Source organism: Neolamprologus multifasciatus, chromosome 7 (assembly GCF_963576455.1).
Source record: "Neolamprologus multifasciatus chromosome 7, fNeoMul1.2, whole genome shotgun sequence".
In the NCBI taxonomy this organism is placed as follows: Eukaryota; Metazoa; Chordata; class Actinopteri; order Cichliformes; family Cichlidae; genus Neolamprologus; species Neolamprologus multifasciatus.
The window spans coordinates 44,327,946-44,353,117 of record NC_140445.1 but is presented as its reverse complement, the minus strand read 5'-3'; the positions used below and the strand labels follow the sequence as shown (position 1 = coordinate 44,353,117).

Below are 25,172 nucleotides of genomic sequence, written 5' to 3'. Positions count from 1 at the left end.
AGAGACGACTGTGACAAAACACTCAGAGGCTCTGAAACAGGGCCAGTGCTATCAAGTCCCAACTCCTTTATTAAACATGTCATGAAACTCCTAATATTTGTGATTGAAGTTATTGACTCCGTACCATTCCTCTATAAAAAAAAAGTTAGTTTGCATTCAAATTTGAAATCTAAATCTTTAGCATTGTTTGACGTTACTGATTAAATAAACTCCAGTTGTCAGTGAGAATTATTCCACTCCTTCTAATTAATATGTTATGCTTCTCTATATTTTAAAAGCACTCCCTGACTCTCATTGATTCAGTGAAAGGTTTTATAGATAAGAGTGACATTGTTCATTTTGGTTTTGTAAAATTTTATGAAATGTTCATTCACTCACGCACTGCTGGGAAATAACCTTGTCACTCGTGTTTCATCAAATTCTTGCAGAAAAGTGAAAATCCCCCAAGAATGCTTTTTTAAACATGTTTTTTTTTAACTTGACAGCAGCATGGTGGCTCAGCTGTTAGTGCTGCTGCTGCCTCACAGCAAGAGAGTTTGATCCAGGATAGCCTCCTTCTGTGTGCAGTTTGCATGTTCTTTACATGCCTGTGTGGCTTTTTCTTCTGTAGTTCAGCTTTATTTAGGTTACAGCTACCGAGACACTTCTGATTATGTGATCTCTTGAATTCTAAGATTACTAATTTCTGGTTAAAAAAAACCCCAAAACCAACAACACATACATAAAAAACATACATATGAGATAATATATGTTCATGACAGCCACCTCCATATTTTGTTCAAGTGATGATCACTAATTGTCTTCATTTGATGAATTAAACTCTCTTTGAAGTGAAGGGAAATGGACTTTGAACTTGATTTTTTTAATTGTACGTATGCATGTGTTTAAACATACATAAACATTTAGTTTCTAAAGTCACTCACTAATAAAAAATAAATAAAAAAGTAGAATCAGCTCTAGCAGATTGTGCTGATGTATCATTTTATGGCCTAGGAATGTGTAAAATGAACGATATTATCTTGGCTCTTCATATGAACTTAGAAAAAGTAAAGGAATTTATGTTGGGTTGATCATTTCTTGTATTGTTGTTGTAACAGTGCTTCTTGGCAATTAATCTTATAACTGTTGGAAAACCCATTTATTTTCCCATATTAAATGGTAAATGGGCTGGTTCTTATATGGGGATTTCTACTGTACTTGAGCACTTAAGGCACCCTATACAATATGCCTCATTCACCCATTCATATAATCAAACATGGGTTTTTCTTTATTTAATTAGTTTTATTTTTTGTCATAATTTGTACATTTTGTTGTGCAACGTTCTACAAAATAAAGTTGGGTTTAAATAGATTGTTTAAGTGTATATCTACTAAGTGGAGATAACACTGCTGATAACACTGTAAATTGTAAAATGCCCGTATTTATATATAAAAAAAGATGGTGTTGTTTTTAATGCACTGGGCACATGTTAAACAGACACTTACCGTACAGAGGCTTATGTATCCATTTACACCGGCCATAAAACCTATACAGCATGTTAGACTGTATAAAGTGCCACTTTAACAACACTGTTTGCTTCAGAACGCATTTTTGCCTGACAGTGCATTTTCAGAAAATATGTGACTCGTGTTGACCAATGGGCCAAGAGCACAAAGCTTTAAACGTTACAGTACCCCCTCACACACCACCCCCAATTTCTCTGGGATCATCGGTACACTTTCATTAAGTATGCAGTAAAAAGAGCAGAAAGCTTATGAATATTGAAATGAATAATGTATGTTTTCTGCTTTAAGCTACAACTGCATCTGAGTAAAGCAGGCTCGCTCTTGCTGCAAATTTAAAGAAACTTCAAATGTCAATTATTAGTTTTAGTGAAAATGTATGTTGTAAGAGTATGATCTTTTTTTAATGTCGTTCTTCACACTGAAGCAAAACTAGTTTAGGTAAAAGCAGATCAACATTCTTGATCGAGAGTCATGTAAATGCTGTTTAGTTATCCGCTGGGCTTTCAAAGCAACGATTCAAGCCCCGACACACTGCAGACATATATTCAGTATGTTGTGATCCATTGAGCTCACTGGTGTGTCTTAGAAGTCAGTGCACAACAAAGTAAGCATTCATTTGTTTAATCTAACTTATTTTTAAATACAGCATTTACAATACAACATTTGAAATGATATGTATAAAAAAATATATGTCATCTTACAATACAGTACCAATTAGAGAACGATGGAAAGTAAAACAGACACAGAAACAACATCTTAACACACCCGCTCCACTTAACAATATACAGCATGTCAACTCCAAACTTTGTGAATGGTAGGCTTCTACGTACAGACTCAGAACAATTTCATTAGCAGAAGTTGAACAATAATTCATAGATCCTTACATACAAAAGGAGTTGTTTTATCCACTGAAAATGCTTTTGTTCATGCACTTTGTACATGCTCCACTGGAAGACAGCTCACATTTCATATAACTCCCACACATCACGTTCACACAGTCATCATTTGCTCAGAGCTTTGGGGACTAGACCTTCAAAGCCAATATAACTGAACAACTTAGATAGTTAGTTTCCTGCAGGTGAATCATAAAGTTCTGCTTTTTCCCTCACAGGTCCGGTGAGGTTTGATGCAGTTACTCTTTGATTTTAGACAATTGCAACCTTAAGAAAATTAAAGGGCCCTTTAAGTATTAAGACAAACGTATAATGGATCCTTTTCATGTTCACCCAAGGCCATAGTATGAACTGAGGTTTCCAAACATATTGCCAATAGCAAAGAATGCTCTGCACAGCAGTTTGCTGATATTCTTTTGAGGAATTTATTCAGGCTTTGTTGATCCTCAAGATGTAAATCTGTCCATAATTCTGCAGTGTGCGGCTACTTTTAGCTGACATCTTATTTCATATAAAGACCAGACAGCAATTTCTCTTCCAGAAATATCACCTTCACAACATGGTTGCACTGCTTGGAGATGAGGCTTATTAAAGCTATCCATTATCACTTGTGCAACAGCTAACTGCCCTGTGGTAACATCATGTGTTTATAGCTCATAGGCAGGTAATAAGCAGGTAACACTGGGTTGAATTGGCACCGCAATGTGTGTCACGAAGGATGCCACACACACACAGCACAATGTAAATTGTGCTTCCAAGCATCATCCATTCAAACAACATCCCCTCCAAGGAGCTGATCCATGCAGGTCCTGGAATCATTTACTAAAATGAATAGTGGTTTTCTCAGGGAAATGTTGAGGAAAAACAATAAGCCGTATTGTAAGGTGGTGGGCATTCTAATTTCATTTCAGGTAGTACATGGGGGATTTGCTCAGGGAGAATTTCAAGATTGCAGTACAAGCCAATCTGTGAAAGGTCTCGATCTGTAACACTGAACAAGACCTTGAGGGAAAACACGAAACAGGTGGCTATCACACAAGCGGAACAAAGCTGTACAAAACTGTTCCAGCATGCTTAATGATGACCTGCGTGCGCTGCATGTTCCTAAAGAACATCGGTACAATGTAAACATTTCTTGCCACCACTTCAATTTAGAAACTAATGTGTCATATAGCAGATTCTGATCACACAACAAGGTTACTTTTAAAGCATGGTACTGAACTGCTTTGGGTATCATGGCAATGCTAAGTTAACATGCCATGTGTCTGCTTAATTCTTAGAAGGTTAGCAGATTAACAATATTGAGCAATGAGGGGGAGCCCAAAAGCATCTTCAGGGGAAACTCAAGCAAGTTCCCCCAAAAGAAACTGTATGAACAGAGATCAAAGATCACGGAGAAGCAACCATGTAAGAGCAGAAACAGTGAAGGAGTGAGAGCCCAGCACTGGGGAAAGAACGAATTGAGATCTTATAGCTCCAGGGAAGATGTTGTTTTGCTGGTGTAGAGAGTGAGGCAAACACAGACCAATTTACTAGGAGGAAAACTGTGTTGTTAAAAAAGAAAGAAAAAAAAAGAAAGAGTCGTATGAGCAGACCTGGCCCATTTCTCACTGTGCAATCTAATCTCAGCTCTTGGAGAAGATGGGCGAACACAAACAGTGCTCTCCCGTCAGCAGCGCTGACAGGATATACAGTGTTTGAAAAAGAGCTCAACTCAGTCACACATCTGCCTTACCCGTAACTAAGAAGACGATTAAACAGGAAAGAATATTTAAAGCAGAGAAATCTGGTGTTACTTGATGAATATTCAAGGCAACAATGACCTCTGACACTTCCTGATGAGATTTCGAGCTGGAAAATGATTAAGGGTCAAGAGGGGACATCCTCAGAGAGAAATCCAAGGGCTACACTTTTGCCAGTTCATTGTCCGTCATGATAAAAAAAACAAAAACAAAGAAACAAACAACAAAAAAACCCTACAGGATTTTCAATAAGGTGGTTGTTTAAAGAATACCATGTTACACTTAATAATAAGTCCTTCAATTATAAATTAGTACTTCATAATACTCTGAAACAAAAAACTGCAGCAAATCAGTAGTACACTGTCCTACAAATAAAATTTGTGTTCATCATTTACATGAAGTGCCTTCCTGAAAAGCTTTCAAAAACATTCCTAAATAATATATAGTTATTTTAATTACTAATGGGTGAGTGGGTGTGATGACTGAGCGTAGTATCAGCTCTACAGTTTCTAAAATTTGACAGTTATTAAATATGAATGATACTGTACACCAAATGGACGCATAATCATGCATTTATGACCTAGACGGTGTTCAATGCGGTGCTTGTCTTTCACAGTTATCATTTTGAGCATATTAAATGTGTGAATGTATGAAGAAAAACTCTTAATGACTACACTTTCAATTGAATTTCCCCACAACTTTGTTATTGTCAACAAATCCCATGAAAAAAAAAAGCCAACACAAAAACTTTGCTCAATCTCTCAAAACTTTCCACATTTTTTTAAAAATGTATGCCTGAACTCCACTGCTGTTACTGCTGGGCGCTGTAAGCAAAAGATACATTATTATGTATTTAGTGTTTTGGCAACCATGTAACAGCAGAAACAGGATAAAATTATATTTTGGATAACTGAGCTTAACGACACTGAGAAACAACATGCTGTGTATCAGACTGGAGATAGAGAGTACAAAATAGTATGTTTTAGTCTTTTCATGGGATTTTGTTACAGAAACAAAATACTGAAATTGTAAACCATATTTTCCTTTGGGCAGGAGAATAGTCAAAACAAAACAAAAACCCAACAATCAGAACATTATGACATGATATTACTTAAAGCTGCTAAACAATAACAGTGAATTATCACCCAGCCGTGTATCAAGGATCGCTATCAAAAGCTGAAATGGATAAACTCCTGTAACACTTCAACATGTGTTGATGAACACTTTGAGGTCAGCTGAACAGTCCTTGAGAATGACTGTGAAGATGCTCCACTAAGAGTACAACTTGCAGGTAAAAAACTATAGATTGATTTGGCAATCAAAACGAGTATCAATAAATACATATAAAATGAATAAATAAATCTGGAAATACATACATTACTAAATAATAATAAAAACCTTTGCCTTTATGACATATTAAAAGTCTCTGTATAGTCATCATTGGCTGGGGGGTTGTGTAGTCCATAAACTTATACTTCTGATAATGAGCCATTCTTTCTGGCTGCCTGTGACCACAATGCGTACACACTCAATGTCAAAGGCTATTTTGTGGTCTACGTCATGGACCTCAATGTTGCCATTTTTAAACTCTCCTAATGTGATATAAGAGGAACACTGTTTGCCTTTTTTAGTCCCAACTAATTTCTCTCCTACTTCCAGAGCTCCGTGATGAAGAATGTCATTCTGCCGATCGTCAGACCCAGTAACAATCTTAATTTTACTGATTTTGGTAGATTTGTTGAAGACTACAATAAAGAAATCTCCAGTGGAGGGAGGTTTTCCCCAAAAGTATTCGTCCACTGTGCTGTAAGCCTTGGTGGCATCATAGTTTTCAAAGACATTGATGTTTGTGTAAAGGCTGGCGGGGGGGTTGTCGGGAATGTCTATGGAGTCTTCCTCAAAGTCATCGTCCTTCAGCTTGTTCTCGGCACCCTTGTAAGAGGAGTAGTAGCCCATGTGCTGGAACAGTGAAGGCTTGAAGCGGATCACGTCCTTCTGTGCCAGCAGGCCTCTGAAGTGGATGAGGAGCCAGTCGCAGGGCATTTCCTGGTAGAACATGAGCAGGAAATGAGCCAAGCGCGGCAGGTCTCTGGAGTGATACAGCTTCCCGATGTAGCCCAGCTTGGAGAATTCCAACATCACCCAGTAGGAACCTTCTCTGGAGGTGATCACCTTCTTCAGTGCCGTCAGGAAGTTCCTGGAGCAGCGCACATCGTCCTCTAACATCATGTAGAAGTCGGAGAGGTTTGTGCAGAAGTTGAGCAGGAAAGCGTAGTCCACGTTCTGCTTGGAGCGGAAACGGACCCTGTCCTCTGGGTCGTTGTAGTTCCTTTTCAATCCGTCCAGAGACGGATAGTACTCCTCTGGAGCTTGGATTACTAAGAGACGTCCAGCTATGATGTGGTGTGCAAACTTCCTGGTGATTTCCTGCACCAGGTTCTCACACCAGACCAGGTCGAAGTCCGCCAGATGGACGACAACCACAATCTCTTTCAGTTCCTCGTAACTGGACTGATCAAATATGGATTTGATCGTTTCCAGGAGGTAGTTTCCTCTTTTTCTTTTGACAGATGAGAGCCCGATGGTGAGATACTCTGTGAATAAAAAATATGAATGTCAACTTTGATCACTATTTCCAAAAACATCTTTAAAGGACAGGTTTCAGATGAACTGCATAAGTTTCAACGCTGTCTGAGAAAATATACTCCTAAAATTGTAAACGTGAAATTAGAGTTTAAGTAAATTCATTTCAAGGTCTGCTTATTAGTTGCTTCCTGAGCCTTCAAATGGTCATCAGCTGATCTCTATTTACAATCAGCCCTTATCACATGACCAAAGTTCCAGCGTAGTTGAAAGTCACTTTGAATTCAAACTATGTCAAAGTCCACCAGTAGTATTTGAGAAAATAAATGTAATACAAATTTTTGAATGCATTTGTATTTATCTAAAACATTTTCTAAATATTTTTGCTGAATAAACAATTGTGCTCAGTGCTCACTTATTTAACAGCACACAGTTATTGTCTATGAGGGAAAATAGACATAAAAGCTTTGTGAATAAAGCACAAAGCACTAAAGAAGAATTTAATGTTGAGGTAAAGAAGCCCCTGTGGAGCAGTTTCGCTTTATTGCTATGCTTTAAATCCCAATGTCACAGATTTTAAATTTAATTTTGCATCCTCTGCTTGCAAATACAATTCACTGTAATTTGCCCCGGCCCATGAAAGACTCAATGTAAATTTCTATTAAAAAGAAACAGTAAACTTACTCTTGCGGTTCAGTGGGGTACCAGCGAGATAGCGATATGTGACGTTAATGGTTCCAGAGAAATTACTCAGGTCTCTGAAGGTGTGGACGTATCGTTCTGAGCTTGAAGGGTGGACTGATGTTTCCCTAAGCTGCCTTTTATCCCCTTCCTGGAGCAAAACATTAAAAAAAAAACACACACACATTATGAACTGATGTACACAAAAAAAAATTCTGCAAAAAAAAATCTAATTATGCAAATTATTAAAGTTCCCAATTATCAAATAAATAAAGTATTTCACATCTCAGCATCAAATAAGGTGGACGTCAGATGTTTCCTTTTACAAGTAAATGAAAAGTAAAAAAATTGTGTCTTGGCATATTATACATATTTAAACATTTCCGCAGAAAACATGGAAAACCTGTTTAAGTTAAGTTTAAGACTGAAACCATTTTCCATCATTATTGAAGCTCTATGACATGCATTAACATCTATTAATTTTCAGAGTATTCAGTTTAAATTCAGTTCAAGTCAATTTTATGTACAATCGCAACAGCGCCAAATCACAACAAGAGTTGCTTCAAGGTGTTTTTAAAGTGTATAGCTTAGTAGCTAGCAGTACTTTTATCCTGTAATTGAGCTTCTTTATGTGCACAAATTAAAAGAACAATTTTCCTATTTTCCTGATCAGAAGAAGAAGAACTAAATACATTTTGTGAAGAGCCAGGTTGATGGATAGCTGAGAAAACTAGCTATGTATAGTATGTGTATTAGGGTTTGTGTATATTAGGATACTGCTGATCATTTCAGTACTGGGTAAAACTTTACAAGGCTTCTAAACATACAGAACCACTCAAACAGCCTTAAACTCATGAAAAACATTGCAGTTGACAGTGCAGCCCCTCACACACCCCAAATTTGTGTTTGACCAGGACCATTTGACTATTTTGTGCAGTTCATCCTCAGCAGACATACCCCTGTGTTGTGAAACTTCATATTATATACATTTTTCAAGTATTCAAATTTAGCTAAGTAGCTTAAAACACTATTTTCTCAAGTGTGCCTCGGAAAACACATTTCTTTCTGCTTTATATTGATATCAAATCTATTGACATGACACAACTAAACCTCCATTTTAGAAGACGAAAGAAATATTTAAACCCCCGCAGGCAGTGAGGAGAAAAAGCAAACCACCTTAATATTTTAAAGAACAAACACTGATAATATACTGAGATCAACAAGAGTTGCTGGCATCATGAATAAATGATAAATCATAAAGATGATCTCGATGTGTCCACCTCATTAAAATTTAAATATGTCTCTCTTACAAAAGAGCAACTGCACATCAAACAGGAAGCACGTCTGGAAATGTGGTCAAGTGTTCATCAAGAAGACATCCAGAAGAAATACAAACATAAAGTGTCTAATGCTCTGTAAAAAACACTTCTGCAAATGCGCCTACGTAGAACAATTGACTAACCAGCACGTAGCCATCTTCAATGTAAAGGTTCAGGAAGAGGAGGAAGGTGATGAGGAAGCCGAGGAAGGGAATAGTGGAGCGTTTCCTCAGACATCTCATCTTGTCCAGGGATTTCCACATCAGCCTCATGCTCTACACAGTATTGCTGAGATCTGCACGAAATAAACATGAGCAAAAACACATCACACAAGACAGAAGTGTATGCTTTGAATTTCATCAGCCACCGATTCTGCAGATAATTTGCCTTTAGCAGACTGTTGTGAGATTTTAGCAACATAAGACCATATTTCATGTATTATTATCCCCCACAAGTGTAATGGGTAATTTTTTTTTATTGTACACAAATACATTAATATACACTGAGCAGTAAATTTGTTCAGTTCCCGTTCCCCTTTAATCTATTTTTAGGTCTTCAGTGATGAAGGCTCATGCCATTTCTGACAGCACACATTTCAGTGCTTTCTTGGTCAAAGAAAAAAATGCTTCTGCCTGCTCTCATCAGCTAGCAAACTCCTTCATAGTGGAATAATGATTGTAGATTACAGGCCACCATCACTCAAGAGGAGAGGAAAATTCAATTTTCAATCACGTCTCTTTATTTCCGATTTCTGGTCGATAAAAGAAAGAAATGAAAAGACACAAAGGGCAAAAGAAGAGAGAGCAAAATGGGTGAAAGGTTTTTCATAGCTAGTCAGTACATAGGTATATTCTAAAGCTGCAAAAAAATAAGTACTTTCAATAATCTATTAACTACAATGACATATTTTTGCTTCCCATCGTAGGTAAAGTCTTCCTTTCTGTCAGTGCAAAATTCAAAAGTACTGAATCTTTAAAAAGGGCAAAAAGTCAAAACATTTTACTGTCACGGCATTTTCTGTTCTGCGTTACTGGTACTACTACTGGTTTTTATCCAAAGGACATCACTGTTGGTTTTGTTCAATTAACCAATCAGATTTAAGGCAGCTTTGGTTGCATGCAGTAAATGGATTGGTTCGTCTATAGCACTCAAAGCACTTTATACAACCTTCCCAAATTCACCAAAGCAATTTTTTCTACGCCTAAGTGCTTTCTATCTAACAATCACACATCAGAGAGCAACCTGGGGTTCAAATTGCGTGCAGACTGGAGCAGCCAGGGATCAAACCACCAACCTTCCAATTAGTGGATGACCTGCTCTGTCTCCTGAGCTACAGCCACCCTTAAAGCAGCACATGCGTATAGCATCATAAATTCCTAAACATTAACTAGTGAACTTAAAAAACAAATCTTGATTGGATACACTGGCCCAAAAGCCCCCAAAATCTGCTGAGTTAACAGATTAGCCAATGGGTTCCCAGAGTGACGCGTCAGGAACTGAATCATTTTTAATGGTGATGCACAAAACAGTTTCTTCATCCTTTAATAGCTATAGATACATCTATCTATCAGTCTGTATTGTTACAATTATTTATTATAACTACTAGTTATCAACAAAATCTCAGGCTTCAGGTCAAAAACTTATAATTTTATATAAAGACATTTTAGGTTTTATTTTAGTACTATGATGGATTGGGAAATGGTGACCTTGGTTGCCAAGCAAGCACTCACATTCACAATCTTTATTGAACCCTGTAAACCATTCTCAATGTCTGCTTTTAACTACTATTTTAACTACTATTACTAACAGTGCAAGGACAACAGTGGGAATATGAAGGAAGAGGAGAAGCACAATATAGCACCATGTATAGACCTGTGCAATCAAATCTAATATATATATCTAAATATGACTTTTAAGAAGCTTAAGTTATACTTATGTGTTGCATGTTCCGCACACAATTTCTCCGTTCAACAAATCAGTTTTGTTGTATGAAGTGTGGCATTTCTCTATTGCTGCCGTTAATAGTACAAGAAATACAGAACACAGTTTGTGTAATGTTGGTACATGAACAATTCAACAAATAAAAGCTACATCAAACACAGCTTTCAGCTAGAACAGAGCCATACACACTAGCTTCAGTCACAACGGGAGCAGAAAGCTCTCAAAGCACATGTACAAGTGAAACCTACTGAGGGAGAAAAAGCCTATAAACAGCGGCAGCAGAAGTAACAGTCCACAGACATGATGCAAGTGGTGTCTGTCCTTTTGTTTGCCAGCAATTAGGCATCAGCATTCCCTTTTGTTCCATTGTTGCAAAGCCCACGAGATGTCTAATAGAATACAAACTACCTCTAAGCTCAGTTCAATGACCACGTACAAATCGATCACCCACACCAAGAGTCAGCTTCACTGGGGTTTTGACTAGTCAATACCTCTTTTTGCACACTTGAAAACTAAATTTAACATATCTGTCCGGCTTGTTCTCTGCAATTTTCACCTCACTGTGGTTCAGACATAACTGTATACATACATACACACACACACACACACACATATATATATATATATATATATATACACACACACACATGTATATATATATATATACACACATGTATATATATATATAGCTCTTTGTGCTAAATTTCCTTAGCACAAAGAGCAAGGACATTTTTTGTTTGGTCAATTAATTATTTGTTATAACAATGCGGCTTACACTATCGGGAAGCCGGTTGATTTCCCCTTAAGCTGTGCTACATTTGTAAGGAACATTTACGTGTGGGTTGAGCAACAGAGTTGAGTATGTAAAACTTTCCAAACCTTATCTGTCAGTGCCAACCAGCTTATTCTACTATTGCCTCTTGTTTGGTGTTATTTATTGGACCGGATGATTGAAGTTTTACTAACTTAACTAACGGGGACCTCAGAAGCATGTGGAAGAACCATACGCAGTCAAAACAGCCTGGCACCTCCTCCTCATGCTGCTCACCAGCTCGGTCACACATTGCTGTAGGATGGCATCCCATTTTTCAACCAGCATTTATCGCAAGTCAGCCAATGTGGTTGTGCTGGTCACAGAATAGGCTGGCTGGCATTGACAGAGAAGATTTGGCAAGGTTTTAATGGGCGCAACCCACATACTCAAGTCTGCTGCTCAACCCACAAATGCATTCTCCTCACAAATGTGGGATAGTATAGGAAATAGTATAGGAATAGAATAGTATAGGAAAATGGTCTAAGATGCCAAAAAAAGCATCGTTATAACAAAGAAATAACTCATCAAACACAAATTTCCTTATTTTTTTATATATAAGTTTATATATAAAAAACACTGATGTGGATGAACACATCTGCATTTGTTGTGAACTGCTTGGTTATGACGTCATAACAGATTAACAAACTGTGCTGTTTGAGCTGCAGCAACACACCATCCTTCTAGTAAGACCACATCTTGAGATATTATTGAATGAACTGTAATCAGTTCAGCCTGAGTTGTAGGGGGCGATATCTTTTATCACATAAGAAACATTTTGCTAGATATTTCTCTAATATATGCAGTCTGAACACCTGAGTTAATATTTTATCTGCAAAAAGAGGAATTGCAATCTTCATGAACGCTTCATGAGCTACTGCAGTACAGATAATATCTGAAAGGAATATGCTAGCTGTCTGAAATGCATCTTGTATAACCGTGCAGAACTACGGTTGATGCAAAACAGCTTGCATATTGTGTGAGGAAGCTGAGTGGAGCACGATGATGAGAAGAATCATTAGGCCGACTCTGGAGAAATCTCAGCTGATGGCTACAAGTACAAGAGTCCTCCTGACGGCACAGCTCAGGTAACTCTCTTTGCTTCTTAGAACCTCCTTAGTGAGAAATCAGCAGCAGATCTTTCGATATCTGCACAAACATAAGCTGTGTTGGGACGTTTTGCATACAATTAAATCAAATTCAATTCTTTGCACAATCCCGTGTGAACGCTACAACTAGACAACTTTCTATTCCAATGTTGGGGAGGAGTTTATGCCTCTGGATGGAGACTTGAGTGTCTGTCATCAAGTTACAAGACAAAGAAAGGCGCCTCTTATTTCAATAATTCAGTATGGTCTCAGAGCAGGAAGAGGATGAGATCCTCCTCCTGCCACAGGCACAGCTGGGAAACATGCTCACTTCTGCCACCCTAGATTTCACTCTTTTGTTTTATTTTATTTTATTTTACATAGCAGAACATCTAAAACAGTGTCACCTCCTTACTCTGAGAATACGCTAGAACATAGACCAGGTATACGCTAGCATGCTGTATGAATTCACCGATAGCTTCCAATAACAAGTGGTTGGGATGTGCAGCTTGTTGTGTTTATTCTTGTGGCATGAATCCAGAGTGGAGCTGCAGCAGTGAAATGCACTAAGTGTATTTTAATGGGTGTGTCATCCTGGCAGTCACACAGCCCCTCGGATGTCCCCAGCACCATTTTGGGACACAGTATACTTCCAGCAAGCTGGGGCTGTTAAATATCCATTATGCGCTGTGTGTGAACTGGACCAAATAAACCACAATGCCGCCCCTCTGCTTGCTTTTGCCTAGCAGTGTGTTGTGCACTGAAGTCGCATCAACTGCCTGTCCCAAACGCCTTTTGAAAACCGTGCTCTCAATAAGAAGTTAAATCCTGTTACACAGGCATAAAGGGCTTGGTGGCAACAAAACTGTCACAAAAGCCAAGCACTCTGGCCGTAAAGACCTCCCAAATTTGATTTAGGCATTAGGCCACTAAATGCTCAGCGTGATCAAAACTTCTCAAGCCTTGTAATTTTTGTTCAGCATACTTTGCTTTGTATTCTATAACAAGCAGTCTGCAAAAATCCTTTAAGATTGATGCTTCGGTTGCTCCTGGATGAGATAAGATAGAAAATATGCCCCTTCAAAAATCCTCCAAGGAAACTATCACCTGGTTGTATCACACCAGAGCCTTAGGGGTTGGAAATGGCTCTCAGCTGGAAATCTTTCGCCCATCAATCCTTGACGTCACAGCGAGCTTATGTTGTTGTGCAGAAAGATGAGCACCAAAGGACGAGAAAATGGTAAACAAGGGGCTTGGAAAATTATGAGAAGACCTCTAATGTGGACCGGTCACAAAATGAAGATGAAAAATTTATGTTCCCAGTGTTACCACTAAGAACAATTGAGAGCATATAGTGAATCTTGACTGAATGGGAGCATCGATACACTGAAGTTGATGGAGAGTAATAATAAAGGTTTATAGGCTGGAACTGGTTTATTTATTCAATGAGGATATTATTATTATTATTATTATTATTATTATTATTATTATTATTATTATTATTATTATTATTATTATTATTATTATTATATTAATAATAATAATCCACAGTCTAAGTAAAAGTTGTAAAATTTACCACAATAAAGAGACAAAAAAAAACACATAACAAATAACAGATTCATTATGCAACACTTCTATTAGTTGAAACAATATCATGAAGGGCGAGAATTTTAAAACGAGCTTTCACATGTTTCGTAAGCAATATCCCTTTTTTCATGTATCTAGACTTAAACTACCTTGACAAGCAATCTCTGCATTCATCCTCAACGTCCTCCACGTTTCTGTGGCAGTGCATACGACATGACTTATTCAGAAATTGTCCCCCATCCTCCACATCCTCTAATGGTGAAATCTGACAGAGGCCAACTGCAAATGGAAACCAAGCAGCTGCCCCGCGCAAAGAAGGCAATTGTGTGGTCCAGCCTGATGTGCAGCTCTAATGCCAAGCTTTCGATATGATGTCAAAAAAACAGAAAGAAAAAAAAATAGAGAAAAAACAACAAAAACAAAAGGTTTTCCTGTCTTCCTCCATTTGCAGTGGCTTGATTGGTGCAGAGTGGCAGCAGTCCTGCATGCCAACGATACCACTTTCTTTTTGTCAAGTGCTGTGAAAGGAAAACGAAGAGCTCGGCCGGAGTAAACGAAACAAGGTATAGGACGGTGCAGAGCGGCAGTGACACAAACATGAGTTGAACTCCACAGTAATTTCACATCCCATCTTCCGGAGGTTGTTTTTTCAAAGTCACTTCCACTGTGGCGATACCACTGCACCTTGGAGGACACGTAGCTTGGTTGAAGCGTAACACCTGCTAACTTGAATTTGAAAATAATTTGAATGGATAGCTTTTAAAAAAAAACAAAAAAAAAAAAACATAGTTGGTGTATACTATCAGCTTAATGAATTTATTTTTCTGAATGCAGGCAGCGAACTGGGAAAAGGCCGAATAATGAAGAAGAGATTTGAAAATACAATGTTCTCCTCTGGGAATCTCAGGTACACACAGCAGCGAGCCCCTCCACGTGCTATTCAAAAATCAAAATAACCTCTTAACAAACACATTTCTTGCCAGCTTGAATCAACTTTCAACATTCAATTTAGGCCACGGTTTTAGAAGTGTGAAGAAGCATTTCTGTAATGGGAAAACCTAAATGGGAAACTTATTGCGAATAAGAAAAGGGGAACAGATTAATAAAATGGGCAGCAGAAAGCAATTCTCCCACATTTCATCTTGTTATCTGTTTTACATTATTTCCCCTGGGTATCCTGCACCTTGCAGATATACAGCTCTGCACAAATAATCAATTAAGCCGGGAGATTTGCAGGTATTCAGCAGTTGCTTTGTGTCAGGCCTTCAGCCACTTTCAATGGATTTTCGTTCTCGATAAAAAGCCGAGAGTAACAGAGGCTTTTGTTGATAACAAAATTGTGGCATGCAGTGGAATAATAAATCTGTTTATTATGAAATGAGTCTTTTCTTAATCTAACTGGTCAAACAGTTTACCAATTACTGCATTCTCGCAGCATGCCAGAGAAAGGAATCTGTCATCTACAAAGTCCACAGACCCTTGTCAGAGAGCCACGGCTGTTAGGGAAACACAGAAATGATCTTAATTATCGAGATGCACAATGTAATTCCAACAAACCCTGCGTATCACAACAGCCAATCACGTTTGACAACCTGTCATCTCCACAAAGGTATTCATCCAAAGGGAGAACACTCCTATTTTCCCTCTGTAAACTGCCAAGCAGATTTCTGATCGTAAAACCGAGTCAGATGGTTCGCTTTGCCCATCCTGGTTGCATCAAACTCCAGAGGACAGGCTGCTATGCCAAGGATCCAAACAGATGTAACACCCCAGCACAGAGGCAGCACTACCCTCCCCCCATTGTCTCCCTGTGCTGGGCCTGTCACTGCTGTCAGCAGCCTGAGCTCACTCACTCTAATGGGAGGGGGGGGAGGGGTTGAGTATTGCGGTGGCAGCAGAGTGCTGAATGTGATGCATTCCCCGTGGACATACTGTCCAAGTGTGCCACCCTCCCCCACCACCACCGACTGCCACTGCTACCACCGCCGCGGCCCTCGTGGGAGAAACATGCAGACCAGTGACAATGGCACTTCCAGCTGTTCCCTCATAAGGAACTGGTGTGCAAGACAAGCCATGACGCTTTAAAACCCCCCAAATGGTCTCAGCTAGTCATCCTGTCAGGTGCTCTGACACTAGAATATTTCCAGCCTCCACCAAGACCCCCACCACCCCTCGCACACCCACCCTCGTGTTCTTGCCTCTGTAAGCTCACACAGTGAGAGGCCAGTCCATTGTTCTAGTTCCAGTATGTGTTGGAGACGCCAGTGAAGGCTTTCAATTCATCAGCACTGGCACAGGTGGCGCAAGCTACTCGAATACATTCTCATGAAATGTTAAGCATGCGCATCCCATTGATGCTAGCTTCAGAGCAATCAAGCATCAAAACAGTCTGAACAAACAGCTCTGGCACTTGCTCTGCCGCAGTACAACTGTGCAGATTATTCATGGTCCGTAACTGAAATGTGATTGTGCAGAGCCTCATCAGATCGGTCCATATATATTTTGTTTAAATTATTTATTTTACTGGATGGAGAAGAAGCGTCTCATAATTTTATAGCTTTCAATCCACTTGTGCCATCTCTGTGCAGCCAACCCTTAACTTTAGCAGCACTGTGAAAGAGAGACTGCATTTATCACGAAACACAAACTGAGTGCAATCAAGGAGCGTAATGTGCTGATAAGGTGGCAACATACACACGCTTCATGACATAGACGCACTCACACTCTACAGTGATACACAGAGATTTATGATGTATGGCTCCTACTGAAGCTACGTTAAACAGCGTATATTTGAAGTATATTCTGGATATAAGGTTAGAGGGAATTTTGAAAAGCTTTTTATGGTTCCAGAGGCAGTGAACATAAAGAGGACAGTGAAGTGTGAGAAATAATTTGGTCTCTCCCAGGCCCTTCTAACCACTTAACACTTTGACCTAGATTAGCACTCTGTCAGAGGTGCACTTGGGAGGCATGGCAATGGAGGACTGCGATACTGTCTGCTTATTTCCACAAGAAAACACTCTTGACATATGTTCGCTCCCTGAACACATGCAGACGCTTGCATACTGGTTTCATTTTTGATATCAAGTATTACGTAGTATCTCTATCTGTAACACAAGATGATTAGTATTTGGATACTGTGAATTTCTCTCCAGGGCAAAGATATTCAATTAGTTCTTTGTTATACCGCAATCCACTAATGGACCGTGCGGCATCTCAACTTCAAACTCCACATCTATCCCCTGTGCCTGATGTCATGTGTCATAAACATATGCTGCTGCTCCCCTAAGGCCATTTTCTACATTAAAAAACACAGACCCATGTGAATTAGCCGACAGCATCCTGTCATCGTGTCTATTCTTAAAAACAAAGAAAACTGGACTGTGCCAAGGGCAAAACAGAGAATGGAAAACAATAGAGGGAAAACGGCCATTTAAAAAAAGTACCAGGAAGAAACCCCCTCTCCTGTTCCTCCCCTCTCTCTGTCTCCATTTGGGAGACAGCAAAAAGGAGACTTGGCTCTGCCTTAAAAGCACTTAAAAAACCAAGGTCACCTCCTGGTCAAATCTGTGAAATGAGAAAATAGCTGAAGGGGCAATAGGCCAGCAGCAGATAACATGAGAATGCACTATCTTTCCCCTACACATTTAGTGCAGTGGAGGATGAGGCACTGGCAGACTTTTCAAAACAAAAGAGGTTGAAATAAGGACTGGAGACACAATAAGATGGCCCACTTTCACCAAGTATGACAGCGCATACATTGAAGTGCTCTTAGAGAATGAGGCTTTTGGTCAAGCAGATAGTGGCGAGCCAAAGAGCCGAATGTGAGCTCACACAACTGGGTTTTTGCATTTAATCACTCAGGTAAATTTAAAGCCACATCCTCGTCCTTCAACTTAAGTCAGGAACTGTTGTTACCATTAAGGAAATGGATCCTAGAACTCAACTGAAATTCTCAGAGTCACATAGAGTGAACATTCACTCTCTCCCTAAGGTGCAAATTGGAGTAGTAAAACCTGAATTGATGTTATCAGGTGTTTGGAAATGGGCCATTGATGCTGAATTATCTCTTGACATTGGGGGCTCATGAACTTCTGTGAAATATATACGAACAAAATTATGCCTATTTAAGTACAGGGCTTGCAGCTGTGACTCATAAAATGTGCCCATAACATATAAGCCCCGTTTGCACAAAACAGCAGCATCACCTGGAGTCCCACAGTGATTTGTAATAGCTGCAGATGGACGTCACTGCTTTAATCATTGTGTGACTCAGTAGTGTCTATTGTGTGTAAAACAATATCACCTCACTCTGATGACACCAAAACATATGAAAGACTGCACTGAGACACGCTTAAAAGAAGCGGAGGATTCATCAGTGTCGTTGGGGAGAAAAAGACTGAAGTAATGTGTGTTTTTAACCCATATAATACTGTTAATACAGGTTTGCTAGTAGCTGTTTACAGTTACAGTTACAGTACAGCTGTTCTGTGATGCTATTGTTTCCCAAAAAACACTTCTGCTGTGCAGTGGTGCAATTTTTCAATTTCTTTTGTTTTTATGTGACTTCCGTTGTGTTTTGTGTGCTTTTGTGTTCTGGTGTTTTCTTAAGCTATAATGTTTGACCTTTAAGGGCCACCGTAAATATCAGCCATATATCATTTAACAGAAGTCATCTAATACTGGTCTTATCTTGTGCTTGCGCAGTCAGACTCTTAGGGTTCTTCTTTTCTACTGTACTTACACTTTGTACACTCACTCCATAACACAGCATCAAAGCTAGAGAATTAGATATATTTATAATTAGCCGATGACAAACAGCTAAACAGAGGAAGTAGCACAGAATGTCATTTTAAGTGATAACTGTTTGCTAAACTATTAGCTGCAGCAACTGTATGGGCAATATTAGCTCTCTTCTTTCAGCTTGTGTAGCATCCAAAAAGTGCTTATTGCGACCTTGACTTACAAGATGACCCCCAGGTTGTACTAGTCATGTTTAATTAAGGCTGCAGTGTTCCAGCATCTTCCTCATTGTTAACTGATGTTCTGTTGAGCAACTGCGGGATTAGCTAGCGAGTAATAAATCACAGCAAATCTCTGTGATCATTTAAAACACAGCTTTAAAGGTGATGGGAACTTGTTCATTTTTAATGAGCACACAGATACATTTGAAGCAGCTAACATCATTTGTAGTGAAAGCAGTTTGATGTAAAAATTCAACATTTTAATAAAATCTTTAATAGCTCTTCAGTTGATAACACTGTTATTGTCACAATGAGGAAATTGCATCTTGTGTGGATTGTGGAAGCAAAATATCACCCCTTACAGTAGGCTGACACAGCGGTGTTTATCAAGGAATGAATCAAGAAATCTGTAATCTTTAAAGATTTATAACTTCAAAAGCAATCTCCACAGTCCTGCGAATCACAAATTCTTTCCTCCTGAAAGCAAGAGAATGAAAAACTAGCAGAAAGTGAGATGAACAGCACATTACCTGAGCAGAGAAGCACATGTTTCCTGCCAGCCTCACCAGTCTTGAATAACAGAGTTCTCCTGGAGGCAGCTCTCTGTTGATCAATTGACTACCTATCCCAGTGCTAGACTGATGGGAGAATATCCCATATCCCTGCATCCTCTGAATTCTCCCAAGTTTCCATCATGAATATTTGATGAGGGATGTGTGTGCCAATCACTAAAAGACGTTTATCTCCAATACCCATGACTGGGCAGCCCTTGCTGAGCTTCTCTGCTGGTAATCAAAAACAAACGTTTCATGAATGAAAAAAGGGCCTTTTCATGAGAATCAGCGATACTGCTACAATATATGCATGGAAGACTGAGAAGGCATTAGGATTCAAACTTGATACAAAGATGAGACATATAAATTTTTAAATGTTAGATTCATATTTCTCTCTACCAAGGAAATGTAAAAGTGAGACGTATATTATTGTACAGCTAACCCGCTTTTGTTTGCTGTCTGGCTTCCCATGAGTCTTCAGGAGCACATGTTGTCTATTAATTAGCAATTCTTGGACTTGTGTCTGTACTCATTCAACCTCAACGACCCTGTTTGTGCTACAGCAACATTGCAGAATGTTCAGCAAATTCCTGCAGTCATTCCTCAGACCTTTTGTTTCCCATCATTTTATAACCTTGGTTATGCAAAACACTGGCATTTCTGCTGAGAGAAATGAGCTTACAGGCCCTCATAAAACCTGATACAGATTCTGTAGGCCTTTAACGATCCTTATATAGAGCACCTTTCGCCACTATTCTGACGCAGCTCTTCCAATCTACAAAGAGTGAGAGTGGAAAACTGTGAAATAATATGGAAAAATGTTACATTTCCCCTGCCAGATTTAGTTTCTCTTGAAATCTGAAAAAGCATGGCCATCGTCAAGCCACTCTTATTAATTTCTATCATTTGACTTCAAATGCATCAAAGCCTGTAAGGGGTGGGGAAAGAAACCCAAAGTCCTGTGTGATTCAACATAATGTTGATTGTTTGACTGCATCCCTTGTTACACACTAACACAAAAGCTTTCATTCTGTGGCTGTCTAGCTCCTTTTTGTCAGTCATATATGAAACTATAGTGGCAGTTTATGGCTATAATCAGATCGAAGTAAACGAGGCACCGAACCAACTGTAACACAATTACACTTTAATTAATGAGTTTTACTGTTCAGTGACATTTATGCAAAGCACTAAACATTGATGTCTCCACAAAGAAGACACTGGCACATTTTCTAGCTCTGATTCCTTTCGTTTTTCAACTCAGGTTGAAGGCCATCCTGTCAGTTAAAAGAGCATTTAAAATTCTCAGTACAGTTGTTTGTATGATTGTATTACAATCAAACAAACAGGGCTCTAATCCACCACCTCCCTAAGGTGTTTCTGTGTGCTGTTTGCATGTTCTATCCGTGTGTGAGTGGGTACTCTGGCTTCCTCCCACAGTCCAAAGACATGCAGTGAGTGGGCTTAGGTTAATTGGTGATTCTGAATGGCCCTGCAGTGAGTGCCAATGGTTCTCTGTCTGTCTGTTAGCTCTGCGACAGACTGGGGACCTGTCCGGGATGTATCCTGCTTCTTGCCCTATAGTAGTTGGGATAGGCTCCGGCCCCACTGCAACCCTGAATTGGAGAATGGATGGATGGTGACATGTTTGCATGTGAGCATGTTAATTCATCCAATTTACAGTGAGTATTATTAAATGACCTTTTCCCACCAACGAGTCTTCACTGAGCCTGCTGAGGTCAAGCATCTATGATATACATGTGCATTATGGTTCTGATAAATTGTGCCTCTTGTTTATGAATGTGGAGCCAATGGGAGTGTTTTTTTTAAACAGCAGTTGTCTACAATTACTCTTGAGGAGGATCTGTTTCTGTCATTTTGAGATGCTGACAAAGGATGCCCTTTGCCTTTGAAGTACTTCATCTTGCCTCAGGTAAAAGTGTCCATAACTTGGCAAAAAGGAAAACTTTTTGTTTGGTTCCCTGCCTCGGGCAGGTTTTCAAACCAAGTGGGCTCCTCTGATGTTGAAATATACACATTGCACATACAAAATAGTATGTCAAAGAGAGAGAGAGAGACACAGAAACAACCCCGCTCATATCATGAAAGCGCAACTCCTACTCTATCAAGAAAGGATGCTGCACATTTCCTCCTGCCTTTTGAAAAAGCAAATCAGAATCCACTAAAAGCTTGTCTGTCTGCATTATTAATGCCTGTATAGTGAAAGAAGTATCCAAGAATATGCCTTGAATCCAAATCTTTTTTTTTGGCTTCATGGGAAACAAAAAACAAACATTTTGACCATTTTGAGTCTAAAATTCACAAATGTTTACAACGTACACAATTTTATTACAATTTTATTTAAAATCGCATCAGGCCTGATAAAATTATCAAATGTAAAGGCTTAAGCACATTAACTGCAACCTTTTTACAGAAGGGGAGAGTCGTGTTTCCAGCACAAATATATTCTACAGACAGCCATTCTCGTTCACCTCCAGAGCAGAGGCTCTAGTGGTTTATTATTCAACATAAGTCTGCACACCAGCCCAGCTCCACCTTTGGCTCATTTCTGAACAATTTTCAAGCTTCCTGTAAAATGAATATGCATTGCCTTTGCTGTGAATCCATTTACAAGACGGAATGATAATGAGGAGAAAGTGCTTTCAAAAAACCCAATTAATCTCATGTAAAACGGCTGCTCAATGCTTCTAATGAGATGCCATTTTAATAAGCGGGTATGTTGTACAACAAAGCCATTTGGTAAACATTATTGTTTATTTGTTTGATGACATGCAGGCAATGGAACGAATTGGATTTTGGGAAAAATAAAACACTTATCAATGCCTGACTTGAAGAAAATGTGCCTTTTGACTTGAATTGTGCAGCTTACAATTCACAGAGGTTATTGTTACTTGAGTAGAAATGCACACTTGTATGTAAAGTTTTCTTTTTTTCAGTTTATGCAGAGACGGATTTAACATTGAAACATTTATTGAAAATAACCTTGAGTGCTGTGCATCTCAAGTATATGCTGTGAATATTATATTGGCTCCAGAAATTCAAGTTTGTCTCCATAGGAGGAAACAGCTTTAGAACTGACACGACTTTAGACAGAAAATATTTATGTGAACCTCATAAACACGAGCTCAGAGAAGTTGTAACCTAATTTCTTTTTTATTGCACCATGAAATACACCTTTCAAATGCTGCTGTGTGGACAAGCTGAAAGGAGAAGGCGGCTGGACTAAAACTGTTAAGAGACGGATCAAATTTGAGGGCTAATCGGTAGCTTGTAAACAATGCTGCTTTCAGAAGAAAACAAATCTACTTGTTATTGACTCAAAGGCTGCTGACTGCATCTCTGCCTGGTTGAATGTGTTTACTTATTCATCAAGGTGGAGAGGGCCAATCACTTTCTCAAACTCTGGGTCCCCGCAGTTATCCTTTTCCTGCTGTCCAACAAGAGGGACAGACCCGATTAAATATGCATGGAGACCAGTGAGTTCGCCTTAAAGTTCTCAAAGCTTTATTCTTCCCACCTCAAATATTCATGATCTCTACTCTGTGGCTGTGTGGTCTGTATATGCATTTGTGCAAAGGCACTGCATCCTCACCTGCCCTCACAGAAAGAAAAGAACATAAAGGGTGCAGGTTTGAATAGCTGTGGGAGGTGTTCTTGCATCATCTTAGAAAAGTGTCACATACCTCTCATTCACTGGGTGGTTCAGTACCACATGTTATGCTACAGAATCTGACTTGTACTCTTTCCAGATTGCTTGGTATTCAGGGAGACACTCACTAAATGAGAGATAATAAGAGTGTACTGGGTGATCTGTGCATGAAAAGGAATGCACAGAGTTGGACTGCTCCGGTATTTTACCGTGTATCTATTACAGGGTGGAGAGAGGTCTTCAGGGGTTGCCTAGTAGCAGGGGTGTCGAACATATGGCCTGGGGCGGCTCAGTAGATGGCTTTGAAAATTGTGAAAAGGAAGTAAAAATGTGAAAATTGTGAAGAAGAAGAAGTATGGAGTAAGGTGTAAATGTGAACTCTTCACTGCATTTTGTGCTGAAGAAATGATCAAGTCATGAGAGTCCAAACTGATGGGTCAGAGTTTTGAATTGTTGTTGTTTTTACAGCCTTCTTACTCACTAAGAAATCCTCCCTGGCCTGTTATGCTACACCAAAATAAATACTAGAAACAATCACAAAACAGGAAAATAGGTGGGTAATTTATTATTTTATTCTTTTTGTTTTAGAAATGAGCTCATGGGTGGAGGTTAGGTAAACAGGCTGTGGCCTATAGAACTTTCAAGAATTAAAGTGATACCTTTAAAAATTTGCAATCTTAGTTCTAATTTTGTTTCTTTCTGACACACAAAACATAAACAGATTTCCTTAACATTTGCTTTATGCAGCTATTTATGAGTTCTTTCTAGATAATATTACAACACAGTTTAAAGTTGTGGATAACTTGTGTACACTTTGTGTAACTGCATGGATCAGTTGCCAACAGGGAAGCTGCTGATACCCTCTGCTAGACAAACTATGCACCATAACTCATGACATAGTTGAAGGGTGGTTTTTTTCTCATCTTGTTTCTTTACTTAACTTTTTTTTAGCCTGTTATTAATACATCGAGAAATAGCTAATATTGGCAGATCAGTTGAGCAGGCATGTGGCCTGACAATTAGTATCCGTTGAACCTCCATTTTTTTAGATACTATCATCACACAAATTTCCATTTTTTCTACATCACACATTTTGGTGTTAGCAAGTGGAAAGTCATCTGTTATGTTGATAAATCACTGGATCCCATTTACTTGCTAATGCTAGCTCTGTTTTCATACAAAGCGCAGAACGTAACTGATCTGGGACGCTGGTCTACCATCAGTTTACTCCAAGTTTAACGACAACGTGAATTCGCAAACCACCAGAAAAAAGCTGCTGGTTGGTCAGCTCACCTAGTTCAAGTCATCATTAATGGGACACGGTCGCACAATAGGTGTAGGCTGCTGGGAGATTTCCATGATGCATTGAGTATTTCTTCTTCAGTCACCTTTCCCACTTACTATGTGTTAATAGACCTCTCTGCACTGAATCATACTTGTTATTAAGCTCTGTCTCTCTTCCACAGCATGTCTTCTATCCTGTCTTCCTTCTCTCACCCCAACCGGCCACGGCAAATGGCCGCCCCTGCCTGAGCCGGGCTCTTCCTGTTAAAAGGGAGTTTTTCCTTTCCACTGTCGCCAAAGTGCTTGCTCATAGGGGGTCATATGATTGTTGGGTTTCTCTCTGCATGTATTAGTGGTGGAGGTGTGGTCCCTGGCTGAGCTGGGGGGGGGGGGGGGGGGGGGGGGCAGTTAACTCAAGGGGCGGTGCCAGGGGCACAAAATCGAACTGATGACGTTTCTCCCTTATATAGTGAAGCTGGAGCCCAGAGAAGAGACAGCGTGTGTGCTGGAGGCCAGCTGAAAAGCTGAAGCAGGTGCCGAGCTGAAGAACAGC

General features: G+C 39.3%; 1 protein-coding gene across 9 annotated transcripts in view; it reads right to left on the bottom strand.

Annotated features, from left to right (window-relative positions):
• Positions 1-4,478: 4,478 nt before the first annotated feature.
• LOC146515035 (alpha-1,3-mannosyl-glycoprotein 4-beta-N-acetylglucosaminyltransferase C-like) overlaps positions 4,479-25,172 on the bottom strand; it is a 114,992-nt gene continuing 94,298 nt past the window's right edge. For 7 of the 9 annotated variants that reach the window (XM_085165620.1, XM_085165622.1, XM_085165619.1 and 4 more), the window contains 3 exons: positions 8,867-9,018; positions 7,408-7,555; positions 4,479-6,734 (listed from right to left, as the gene is read on the bottom strand). In XM_085165620.1, coding sequence (XP_085021746.1) covers positions 5,578-6,734; positions 7,408-7,555; positions 8,867-8,995 — 1,434 coding nt within the window. In that variant the 5' untranslated portion in view covers positions 8,996-9,018 and the 3' untranslated portion in view covers positions 4,479-5,577. Of the gene's footprint in view, positions 6,735-7,407; positions 7,556-8,866; positions 11,269-14,926 lie in introns of those variants that run through there. The other 2 variants (XM_085165627.1, XR_014874973.1) reach the window with 2 other exon arrangements.